Below are 13,406 nucleotides of genomic sequence, written 5' to 3'. Positions count from 1 at the left end.
TTTTAATGGAAATTATGTTAAACTTCAGTCACTTTCCAGTTTCATACAGAATAACATGAGCTACTTATTTGGTAATAATAATAGTTTCCTTCATCGTCAAGGAGAAAATTCCACACTGAAACAAACCCAAAGCAGTGTCTCCAATTTCAGATCTTTTTGATGTATAATGGTATTAGTCTTTTTGCTGTCTTTAGCCAGATACACCACATAACATGTTTAATACTGGTAATCATGAAGGCATTTAATATTTTTAAGGCAGATTTTCTCTCAGTTTATGTGACTTTAATATTTTTGGCTTCTTGAAATGACATATAGATGACAGATGTATTATGTCTTCTATTTGCCATAATGTAAGTGGTTAGAGCAAGTTTTGGCAGACAATAAGCTATCTAATGTCTCCTCTGTCTTATTTACATGAGGAATCTCAGGCACTTGCCTGGCTGCAGGAAAGGTTATTTCTCTGGTAATATTTAGATACGTCTCTTGAGTCATTAATTTGTTTATGAATATTTCTTGCATATGCATACATAAAATACTGTGTTCGCTAAAGATCCTCTGCATGACAAGATAAGTGAAAGGGAATCCTCCCTTTGTGGTATTAATCCTCAAATGTTAATAATTGAAAATAGAATAGAAAATGTGAACTTCTCTCTTACATTCCTAGATTTGTAATTTTGCCTTTATTTATACCCATGTGGCATAGACACATAATATGTATGATACAACTGTATTGTACAGGACCTTAAAGAAGAGAACAGTTTTCAGTAAAACCAAGGTACTTCTATTTACCAGTCTCCACTGAATCTTACCACCAGCATTTGTAGTAACTCCTAGGATCTCTGGCATTCGGACAGAAAAGCCGGTATAAGAAAAGCTACAGAGCCATTAAATCACTCTGCATTGCCACTTATCTGCCTCTATGTCAGTGGTTTGTATTGTGATAAATGTTGTTGAGATGTGTATTTATTTGGAATCTTTGATGCTAATCCTAAAATGGCTGAAACCATTGCTTTGGCACAATAAGAAACAATAAACACTTTCCTTTAATAGTTTTCTAAGAACAATAGAAATGTGTTGTGATTCTTCTACAGTACATTTTTTTAATCTGAGATTCCAACAACAGGGACCAAAAATGCACCAACTGGGTGACCCAACAGCTGGAAGAGGTTCTTAAAATTCTTCCTCTTCGTACACTCACATGTTATACCATATTGCAGGGATACATAAGTACTTGGTTTAAAGAAGAAGGAAGGACATAACTACGAACAGTTTGTTACAAGCTAAATGTCCTGTGAGGTGTTATGTCATAGTGATCATTCTTTGAAGTCCCGGACTCTCCATAGTAGGTATGATGCAGTCTATGCATTTACACAGACCCTTGCTACAGGACTGAGGCTGCAGAAGGCAACACCTCTTTAGACAGGAACTCTTCCAAGTCTACTTGGGGATCATCTAGGTCTATGGAAAGAAACTTTTCCACAAGAGACTTGCATTTTTCCATCCTGTCACCTTTTGAAGGATGATCAAGATGTTTGATAGGTTTTCCGTTGCGAATCAGTTCTGATACTTCCACTCCTCTTTCAATAATTTTGGTTGGCATTCCTGCTAATGCAGCAATATGGGCAGCATGACTAACGGTGGACACGCCCTCTTTGATCTGATAGAAAAATATCAACTCCTCTCCATCCTGATGGGCCTCCATGGTCAGGTACTCCAGAAGAGGTGTGTCAGGCAGGAGTTCTAGCTGCATTAAACTGTGAAAATTAGTAGAGACAAAGACCTGTGGACACTGTGGTCCTTGTCTGATCCAGTACCTCAGGACAGCAGCCAGAAGGGCCAGGCCATCCAGTGTGTTGGTCCCTTTACCAAACTCATCAATAAGTACCAGGGACCTCTCTGTGGCATTGTTTACAGCCTTGGCAACCTGGTTAAGATCAATCATGAATGTGGAGAGCCCTACAGAAACTGACTCTCTGCTGTGGATTCTTGTGTAAATCCCATCAATTACTCCAATCTCTGCCTCTGCTGCAGGGACATAACTGCCAATTAGAGCCATGAACACTATAAGACCTACTTGCTTTAAGTAAACACTCTTTCCAGAAGAGTTGGGCCCTGTGATGATCTTTATTCGTCTGGTAGCCTCGCCACTGTCTGCAGGATTGGCCACGAAAGTCTTTGCACATAGTTCCATGAGTGGATGTCTTCCGTCCTTGATGTGGAAGCCGTGGCGGTGAGTGAAGCGAGGTCGGCAGTAGGCGTTCTCCCGGGCGATCACTGCCAAGGCTAGCAGCACATCCAGGTGTGCCGTGTACTCAATCACACTGTTAAGCACTTCAGACTTCTCCAAGATTCTTGTCTGCAGCTGGTGCATGATGAGTGTTTCTTGGTCTCTGATCTCACAGTGCAAGTCACCCAGCAGGCTGTCTAGCTCCTTGGTCCGGGCACTTCTGTAGTGCAGTTTATCCTCTGACAAGAACATGAAGTCCAAACCTTCAATTTCAAAGTCAGTCTTATCCACCATATTTGGTAGGCGTGGAATGGAGAGAAGGAACCCAATCAAAGGAATGTAGATCACAGAACAGGAGGGAATATGATTGTCCAAAGTCTCCAGTTCTTTTCGTGCCACTTCTGTAAGGAAGTCTGACAGTCCCATCAGCTTTCGTTTCTTCTCATCAATCGTGGCATCTACATTGGGTCTAACAGTGAAGCGGTTCTCTGAGAGGCTGCCTTCAAAATCTACCACTTTGCTGATTAGGTTAGCAATGTAGTGCAGATCATCAGTGAAGACACGTGAAATAGTCTGAAAAAGTTCAATAGTGTTGGGCAGAGAACGACATGTGTCTCTAAGGCACACTGCATTGTACGCTGTCTTATACAGTGCTTGCCAGTCACTAACTTTTGTATTGGAAAGAGTCATCCTCTTTAAAATAAGAGGCACATTTTTAATGTTCTTGAGGCAGTTTTGAAGAGTGACGACTGTTTCATAGTTCTGAGCCAGCAGGAAGAAGTTGATAACATCCAGCCGCTTGTTCAGCTCTGTCTGGTTCCGGGTGGGTCGTGTGAGCCACAACCTCAGCAGTTTTTCTCCCCATTTGCATCTGCAACGGTTTAAAATTCCATATAAGCTAAATCCTTCTTTTAGTCCACTGGATAGCTTGTACACAGAAGGATGGATATCACTTTTAAATATCTGCAGGACACAGTAAGTGTCTTGGTCCATATTCACAGTATCTAACAGCACAAATTTTTTAAAGGCCAAAATAGGAACAGCTATACTGCTGTCTTCAAGTTCAACTCCAACCCTTCTTCTGTCTAGAAACTTAAGGAGGCCCCCTAAGGCTCTTATCATGAGTGGACTCTCGAAGGGGATGATTGAGGACAAATAGAGAATTTTCTCCGTGGCAGTCATATGAGATGGGATAAATGGAAATTGCCTAGACAGAATCCGTTGCTTGCTGACTTCTAGACCAAAATCAGTGTTAGGAAACAGGACAATTTCTGGTTTTCCTATGTCTTTATCACCAGCAGTAGCTGTTAGGTTGGTCAGGAATTTGGCAATATTCTGGTCCTGTTTTGCACTGGTCACTAAGCATTGAGGGTTAAGTTCCTCAATTACTTTTTGCAGTAGCTTGAGGTCTTCGTTATCAGGTGTCTCAGGCATGAAGTAGACTGAGCAATCTTCTGTATCATAGTAAGTAATTGCCAGCTGCCCTGCATACCACAAAACAGACATATGTGTCTCTGAGCCCTCCTGCTCCTCTTGCTCAGGCCCAAGCGGCGGTGGCAAGGCACAGCTTGTGGCTGATGTGGCACTCATTCTGTTGGCAAGAGGTATTTTTATTCATAACTCATCCAAAACGTCCTGAGAAGTAACTTCAATTGACAACAAGGAGGTTAACACTCACTCTTCCAACCCTAGAGAATCTAAGATGCTACCAGGAATTAACTATAAGTGTTCAAGCGAAAAGACACAGCTACCGTCAGCTTTCAAGAAAGGTGTAACAGAGCTAACTACCAGCATTAGTTTTACAGTTTTTCTTTGTGTACTTAATTTTTTTTCTAAAGTATCTATCTACCCCCAACTACCCATAAATGCAGTAACGTGCACAGACCTGTATGTCCATGTACAAAATCATCCTCCCTCAGAGGTTCGTGACACACCTGCGCTGACCATGGCTCCCCTCAGCAGCGCAACCCCATAGCCTGGCCATCATTGCAGGGTCGCAGCCCCTTATTTATGCTGCACCATCACACAGCACCAGTTTCTGTGCAAGCACACAATGCATCGGACATAGCAATTCCTGTCAGCGCCTCCCTTCCAATCCCCTCCCACTTCTTCGCTCGCTACTCACCTCCTCACCGTCTGAGCTGCTGGGCCTCCCTGCAGCCCGAGAGCCTTGTGCTGTGCCTTTTCCCTTCCTCTCCGTGAGGAGCTCGGCGCTCCGTGGGGAGGGCCCGTGCGGAGCCAAGCCGCCCCTCAGCCCACAGCGGCCCTGAGGTGGCTGTGGGGGACCCGCGGGCGGCTGCGGGCCCCGCGTGGATGGAGTCCTCAGCGCTGTGCTGGGCTGTGGGGTCTGGCAGGGGCCCGGAGCTGCTCGCGTCTGTGCTCCCTGCGCTGGCACCCCTGGAGCCTTCCTGCCCCTGGTCCCAAGGCCGGCTGGGGCAGTAGCCACGGGGACTGCATGGGGTTCAGCTGCCGGGATAGCGGGCTGCACTTCCCAGAGACACGGGGAGAAAAGCCAGACATTGCAGGGCTGCCAAAGGCATTCTCCCTGGTGGTCTAGCAGTCCTGCAAGAGCTCCTCATGCCGTGCCTCTGCAGGCCCACATTGCACGGCCATGTCCTTTAGAGTCATCATCAATTCCAGTGCTTCCTCGAGAGGCAGATGTCTTCCTCCTCCTCTTCAGCACCAAACCCTTCAAAGTGGCCTCTCAAGTACTCTTGTTTCTCACCCTCCCCCATTATAGATTATTGTCAACATCTGTACTATTCCCATGTGGTAACAACTTTTCTCTTGCATCTCTACTACTCCAGACTCTTTCATTTAAGAAATGAGCCATGACCTTCCCGTGCACCTGCATCGTTTCATCCTTTCACATCTCACTGCAAGCAGCACTTCAGAAATTGTTCCAGTTACTAAAAATATCGTGGTTTTCCCATGGCTGCTTTTCCAAATACCTTTCAGTAGTGCATCACAAGCACAACTCAATTCCCGAGCCTTCAATATTTGATTCATACCTTACCAACCTGTCTTTGACAAGCAACATTCCGACTTCTTGAGAATGTTATTTTTTTATTGGAACATGAAGTTGTGATGTTTCTCTTTTCTTCATTTCATTCTAGAAGTATTCAAGGCTTCACATTTTGACAAGAGTTCTCCTGGCTCCTGAAAATGTCTTTTTTTATTTCTAATTGATGTCTAACTGTATTTCCAAGAACTGTCAGGCAAAAAGCAAGGAATGATGATTAAATGTCAGAATAACCTTAGAACATAATGACTAGTCTAGCCACAGAACATAAAATTTAAAGTAATTACTGTGAAGAGACTCCCAAATTTCAATTCCCTGAAATGAAAAGCATCCACCACTAGATGTCATCATTTCAGAGATTAAGGAAATTAAATTACATTTGACCTTCGCTAAAGTAGACTTTACTTTTCGCACTGATGAACTGCTAAGAAACCACGGGCAAACCGGGGCTTTGCAGCTGTTGGGGATGTACAGCGGAGGCTCCAGGATATTGGCAGGTTGACTGTGCAAATGCATGGGGGGTGTGCAGGGGGAGATCTTCTACACAGATCATATATTTTTATTGGTGATGCAATGGAATGAGGACCTCTAAACTCTTAAAATAACTACTGACATGAGTTTTCTGAAAAAAGCCTGATAGAATGTTATGTTCCACTTCATATATGCAAAACTGCACAATGATTCCAATATTATAAATCCCAGTAAATTTTTAGGTTTACTGAGATAAAAAAGTCTAGTGCTAAGTTGTAAAATACAACCATTTTTTCCTGTGTGCTGATTTTAATGACTCAGAAAACTGCCCTTGATGATCATTTTTGATTCTTCCTTGTAGCAGCATGCCCAGCAATGACATAAAGAATTATTTCCAGTTGCACATTCCATGAACACTGTTGCAAACTATTGGAAGTTAAAGTAGTTGTAGCATTTTGTCTGTCTATTTGTTTCCTACAGGACTGAAAAGGAAATGGTAGAAAGGAGGACTAATGACAGTTTTATTTTATTGTTAACTTTTGCAGTAGACAGTGCTTCCCTAAAATGGAAGATTTGGCACATTATTATTTCTGTATTCTTTTTGCATCTTCAAGTAGTTTTTCATACTAACTGTACTTATTGTTAAAATGAAAACTATAGAAATTAAATATGAAAATTTAATCTCCAAGTAGAATGCCTAATTGAATTTTATGTTGCTTTTTAAAGGTGAAAAAAATTGACTCTAGTCTGTATGAAGATTTCAAAAACCATTATTTTGGAGATGAGATCTTGCACCGCTTTGATCTTTGCTCCATGTTGAAAAAAAAGCAACCAAATGGTTACTACTACTGTGAATCCTCTATTGTTTTTGGTAAGTACATCTTGATTTTCTTCTGCTCAGTTGCGTCTCTGAGTTATATGTGCAAAAAGCCATTTTTTCTGGAGTGTGTGTTAGGCAATTCTTGTAAGATCCATGAAGTCTGACAGAAATCTCTTCCTCAGCCTTGGCTTTGCAGGAACTCTGTGCAGTGGTTCTCACTGACAGCTAAAGTTTATGTTCAATTATCCATTTCCAGAATCCCGTTCCATTTCTCATCCTAAAATGAGTGTTTGAGATAAGTGAGATGTATCACTCCCCAGAGCTGCTCATCTCTCTGTTGACTTTTAAGACAGGCTGTGTGACTAAGTCAGATTAGACACAGTAGATATAGATGATTAAAGCTACGTGAAATGTCTCTGGTTTGGCAGAGATGTGACCTTACCTGGACTACATTCATGTGCAGAGAGAATTTCAGTGGTACCACAGATTTGGTAATAACTCTTCAGAATACCATAAGACTTTAAACATTATACAGACACCTTGCTAGATTATTACAGTGCTAGAAATCACAGTTGTGTCTTCCTGCTTTGTCTGAAGAGAAATACCACTGTTAGAAGTTAGTGCTGGTTTCAGGACTACATGTAGGGCTTTGGTGATGATTTGGTTTCTCCCTTGTGGTGACTTATTTGTGCTGCAGTATTGCTGCTGGAAGTGCTTACTGGTGTTGAGGATTGTTCTGAGGACTTTTAATTAAATACTTAAACAGTACTTTAAATATGCCGGGCACTTCACAAATTCTAGTTGCTGTTAATGTTTTGTTTGTGTTTAGGGTCACCTTAATTTAGCTTAGCTAAATCGTTATAAAAAAATTCAAAGCAGTACAGAGGAAAAAATTATGGGAAGTAGCAAAACTATTGCAAAACCTAGATCAGTCAAAATCAAAATGAAATACATTTGTACATATCTATTTATACATCTATATATCTATCTTATCATATTTATTACCTTGTATTATGTGTCAATAGTTATGTTTATCTTTGTGTATATAACTATACATATAAAATATCCTCTGTACATGTTTGTGCATTTCAATATTATTTATATGCATCCAAATGCTTCAGAGAAAGAGAAATTACAAGATCATTTAAGATGGTATAAAATTTTTAATTTGGGTGAAATTGAGGCTCTGCTATTTACAAATATTCTTCAGACGATTCTGGAATGTGATTAAGGAATTTGGTATATAACTCATTATAAAAAAAAAATCTGCTTAGTAGTATATTTGGTAGATATGTTTTTCCCAAACATTTGTTTAAATCTGTCTTCTTGAGCTTGCCTTCTTACTGACATCTCAGATTGTTAAAATGAGTCAGTCTTTCAGCAGTCTTTTGAACGTGAATCCCATTAAATGGCTTACAACAGCAGTCAATCAACCAGTATTCAAAGCAAGAATCAGATTCTTGTTTTGCTTTAACTCAGTCCCAGTATGTCCATGTATAAGGAATTTATGTGTCATTTTCACAGTCCAAGCAGAACTCTGCTTTGAATTATTTTTACATGAGCACTACATCTGACTTTCTCTAGCCATAAAGAGAATGGATGTTCTTCACTGATATTAGATTAAGAAAGGGCACTGTTATTATCTCATTTTTTTTCAGTTCTATATGGATTTAAATGCATCTTGGTGAAATATGTGCATTTAATTGCTTGGTTTTGTACATGTTAATATAGATTTATTTAAAGCCAACAAGTGAAAGAAAACACGGTATTAGAATGGAGTTTAAATGACTTGTTTTCTAATTTCGGAGGAGAAATTGTATTTTAATGAACTTGGAAAATTCATTTTGTAGTGTTTTAAAATGTGGTTTGAATAGGGTTTTCAGTAATTATAGGTAGCTAGGACATTAAAATAAGGCAGTTAATGTAATTCTATTAATATATCAAAAATAGTGAAATTTGAAAACTACTTAATACAGACAAAACACTGTATCCAGGTCTAGTTCTTCCTACATGTACACAAGCACTTATCTCTTCCCTGAAGTACACAGAAATTACAGAAACAGAATTTACTTGTTACCTACAGTTTAGTCAGAGTTGAGTGTTTTGCATTTAGTAAGATGAAAACATCTGAAAGGGGATCAGAATTAATGTTAGAAATCCATTGACAATGGAGACTTGCTTACTACCACATCCTGACAGCCAGGATGGCCAAGCATGTCCTGGGGGGCATCAGGCACAGCATCACAGCTGGGCAAGGGAGGGGATGGTTCTGCTCTGCTCTGAGCTGGGGCAGTCTCACCTCCAGTGCTGAGGGCAGGTCTGGGTGACACAATGTCACCCAAAAAAAAGATACTGAACTGTTAGAGAGTGTTCAAAGGAGGGCAGCAAAGATGGTGAAGGGCCTTGAGGGGCAGCCGTACGGGGAGCAGGTGAAGCACCGGGTGTGTTCAGCCTGGAGAAGAGGAGATTGAGGGGAGACCTCACTGCAGTTACAACCTCCTTGTGAGGGGAAGCAGAGGGGCAGACACTGATCTCTTCACTCTGGTGACCAGTGACACGACCCGAGGGAATGGCCTGAAGCTGAGGTAAGGGAAGTTTAGGTAGGATACCAGGGAAAGGTTCTTCACCCAGAGGGTGGCTGGGCACTGGAACAGGCTGCCCAGGGAAGGGGTCACAGCACCAAGCCTGACAGAGTTCAGGAAGCATTTGGACAATGCTCTCAGGCACATGGTACCACTCTTGGGCTGTTCTGTGCAGGACCAGGAGTTGGAAATCAATGATCCTGATGGGTCCCTTCAAAATCAGTGTATGCTATGATTCTTTGGCTAGTGTCACAGCACATATCAGCTGCACATTTATTTAAAGGTGTGTTTAAAAAATAGAGTAACCAAAAGAGATTGATATGAATAAAAGGCAGAAGTACAATACTTGCTGAACTGCATCAGTATGCACCATGGGTAATCAGGCTTTGACAGAATGTTATGGAGCACTAACATCCACTGTTACATCCACTGACTTTAGCAGAGCCTACATCTGCACCAGAAGCTTTAGCTGTGTGCTAGTCCCACAGGGTATGTGTTCAGGAGTTAAAAATTGGTGTGATAGTGAAGGTAATGTTAAAGCTTAATCTTCAAAGTAGAAATCATTTTGCTGTTTAAAGCAAACAAAACAGCAAGGAAACATCCTTCTTTGGACCACCCACCTCATGGCAGCTGTTGTATGTCACCTCAAATCCCAAAGAAGATGGGTGAATGCTGGAATGAGTTAAGCTTTTCAGTATATACTCCTACACCTGAATCAGTTTTTGATATCATAGTAAAGATGTTCAATAGATCCTCTGACTGTCAGAAGAAGCATTATGTAAATCTTGTTGAACATACCTTTAGCATTAAGTATCTCAAATATTTTCAGGATCCACTAATGAAAATTTTTGTAGTCTTGTTTTAAAGAAAATTGGTTTGTAGTATTATAATGTAAAATGAGATTATATACACATTAAAGAAAGTTATCACATGCCAAGCTGTTTTCTGTGATGTTTCTTCTGAGTGGCTTGTAAGAAGCTTATACATCAGACTTCCCCTGTGCTATCTCTGAGGCAGAGAAACTTCAAGAAATCTATCTCTTGGTGGAAACCACCTGGTAGATTACTGTTACTTTCTGCACAGGCAAAATTCATATTTCTGGAATGCGGAGGTTAAAGTACTCTTACAGTCCCCCTTAATCTTTGCAATCTCGCAGCAGCAATATGGAAAGCAAAATATCAGACTACGAACATCTGGTTTGTCTGCATAAAAGCATAATAATATGGTAAAAGGTACTGCTTCTTCGTGCTCAAGTAATACCTCAGAGATGCCTTTTTAAGTAGCAGAACATTAGTAGATCAATTTGCTTTTCAGTGGATCTACATACAGATTTGGTGTCCAGTCTGACCTTGTCACCAAGGTCATTCTGCAGTCTCTCTGAGATGGGAGACACCTGCAGAAAGTTGTTCTTCTGATACTAAAAGGAGTGTCTAAGACAGGTCTAAAAAGGACTTTAAAAGTGTCTAGGATAGCCAAGCTGTGAGTATAAGATACACGGCTTGAGCAGTTGCTAGTATTTGTTAATTAGCTGACTTGCTAATTCCATATATGTGTATATATATCAAGATACAAGTTTTTAACTAAATGGCAAAAAGGTGCATTATATTTGCAATCGAAATTTCTGGGGGAGATCAATAACAATGTGCACAGAACATGTTACAATGAAAAATAATTCTTGCCAGTTGCTGGTATTAGGCTATTTAAATCACTTAAGTTACATTTTTGTTGCTTTAATAAGCTTGATTAGGCTTTTGGGGTGCAGTTTATACTTCCACACTACATTGTGTGATGCTAGCCAGGCAGCTGCTCAACACCCATGTCTCAAACAAAGAATAATATGCTTCTGATGGTAACTTGTATATGAGCCTCCAGACTGAAGATAAGTTTGTCAGCAATAGGTTTGGGAATACCAACGGGGAAGAAAGAATTACAGAAGAAAGAACAGGATAAAGACTCATCTGTAACTGAAACAAAAAATAGATATTATAATGTCACTCTATGAACTCTGAATAATACTGAGAAGAAACAGAAGACTGAAATAAAGGAATTGGAAACCAATTGATAGTTGGATGGATCGTCAACATCCCTCAGTTTGCTCTTGATAAAAGTGCACTTACAGTGTCAAGCAAAAAATACAGAAGCATTTCACCTTCATCATCAAAGACATTTCAAATACAGTATGCAATATGAAGTATTGCCAGGTTGTCTGAAAGCTTTTTATAGTGGCACTATCTTAAATTAAAGATTACCATTTGTCTCCTGTAGATGCTCTCCTGCTTCTCTGTTTACTGGTAGTTTGACCTCAATGTGGTTGATTTCATTTATATGGCAATTGAGCATTTTCTCAAATTGGGAGTAACAATGGTAAACAGTTAAATGCTGCTTTAATTGTCCAGATTCTACACCCAGCAAGATTACACATATTATGGGTTGATTTCTTTTCACCTTCCTTCTTAATTGCATGAAAATGAATCACTTTTTTAAAATAGTGATACATTCTGTAGTTTTACCTGTTAGATGCCCTTCTTTCTTCTTGTAATTTCAAAATACGCTTAGGTTTGTTTCTTTCACTTCTTAATTTTCTTTCTTTGCTAGTCTATTTGTAGCCTAGCTTCTATTTTCTCCACCCTATTAGGTTGTGAATAACTGTTTTTGAGATTTTTGCATATCTGTGGCACTTGTCCCAAATTTTAATTAATTATATGATAGTCATAGTGCTTCTGGATAAAAATGTCTTGGGTGGTTTCCCAGGGTTTTTTCTTAATATTTGACATTAGTAATTAAATCACCGTTTGTGTTGAGTTTATCCAGAACTGCTGCAGACTTGTACATGCAGTGTGCTTAATAAGTATTTGCCTAAATAAAAAGCAACAGGTATTATGTGCTTATGAGTTAAGTCTTTCCCTAAAGTGCTGTTTCTCAGCTGAGTCATGTGGTAGAATATTGACTTATAAAAATGGTTCTTTCAAGCATGGCAGAGAAAAATTCACATATTGGTTATTAACCTAGAAGCCAGGCTCTTTATTGACACCAGCTAGAAAGTTGCAATCCAGGGGTTTCTTACACATATCAAATATTTTTCAATTTCCTAATGACAACAGAGTGGTGCCCTATTGATTCATTTTCACTACTCCTGCATTAGAATTTGATGGATGGGCTCTAGCAATGTATCTCATCTTGTATTGCTACACCGGGCAGTTGCTTCTGTATTTGGTAATTTTCTACTATTGAAACACTGATCATTAGTATCGCATTTTTCATAATGAGATAGCATTTTTATATTAGATTTGTAATACCAGTCATGACCTAAAAGCTGTATGGACACTTACTGTGTCTGGATAAGGAGAAGAGGCTTATTGAGAGGGAGGTAACCAATATGGTTTGAAAATTGAAGTTTTTATTTCAGAACAATATTTCATTGTTCTGAGGCAAATTCTAATGTTTGAGCTTTAATGTTGGCAAATGTATGACAAGCTTTTCATGAGACAGTGACAGGGAGCTTCAAAGAAAGGAACATGATGTTTAGAATTCAATCATTTATCTCCTAGTACTGAAAACAAGCAAAAAACCTCATCACTTTCTGTGATAATGAGATTTATTTTTTGTATTTGATTATGAGATTTACTTTATTGTATGAGATAATTTTTGCTATGCTCTTTTTAAAATATCATAATGCAATTCTGTTCGAAAGACTATTTCCCTTTGTTTTTAAACAAAAAATATTTGAAGTAGTGATGTGTTTTTATGCCAGAACTGTCATCAGTAGTTGAAAGTAAGTCAAAATAAGATTTTCCAAAATGGTTTTCAAAAATATGTGCAAACAGTGGGATAAAACTGATGAAGTAATCTAACAGGAGAGCACAAAATCCTATGTGACGTAAGACTGTGATTCATAACTGAAAGTTTAGTTGAGTATATGAAGAAGGCAGAATTGATTTTTCACAGCATAGCAGGGTGTGTTATAAAAATACAATTTAATAACATCCAGCAGGATTGTAGTGTCTTAAGTATTTATGCTTTAAAGATATTTTCCTCAGCAGACTTTGGTGTTCAAACGACTAATTTATTTCTAAATTTAATATATTAAAAATACATTGAAAATACCTAAAGCATTGATACCAATATACCTTAATTGCAAAAGAGTAAACAGACCACTTAGGTGGTGTGGAGTAAACTAAATATGTAATATTGAATGAATCAGTAAATATATAATAATCTTTCATTGAATGGATCAGTAGAAGATAATTCATTTATATTCTTAAAATTTTCCTAGCTAGCAAGGTG

At 39.2% G+C, this 13,406-nt stretch overlaps 2 protein-coding genes across 2 annotated transcripts in view; one reads left to right on the top strand and one right to left on the bottom strand.

Annotated features, from left to right (window-relative positions):
• Positions 1–13,406, top strand: part of AKAP7 (A-kinase anchoring protein 7) — an 80,082-nt gene that overhangs the window by 24,386 nt on the left and 42,290 nt on the right. The window contains exon 7 of the mRNA XM_033054656.2: positions 6,447–6,591. Coding sequence (XP_032910547.1) covers positions 6,447–6,591 — 145 coding nt within the window. The remainder of the gene's footprint in view (positions 1–6,446; positions 6,592–13,406) is intronic.
• Positions 1,382–3,823, bottom strand: MSH5 (mutS homolog 5). The gene has a single exon (XM_033054655.2). It carries the CDS (start codon positions 3,815–3,817, stop codon positions 1,382–1,384), a length of 2,436 nt encoding a protein of 811 aa, XP_032910546.1. The 5' UTR covers positions 3,818–3,823.

The sequence above is a fragment of the Catharus ustulatus genome, chromosome 3 (genome assembly GCF_009819885.2).
Source record: "Catharus ustulatus isolate bCatUst1 chromosome 3, bCatUst1.pri.v2, whole genome shotgun sequence".
Lineage (NCBI taxonomy): Eukaryota > Metazoa > Chordata > Aves > Passeriformes > Turdidae > Catharus > Catharus ustulatus.
The sequence above is the reverse complement of the archived record's forward strand: the minus strand, read 5'-3'. Positions and strand labels throughout refer to the sequence as shown.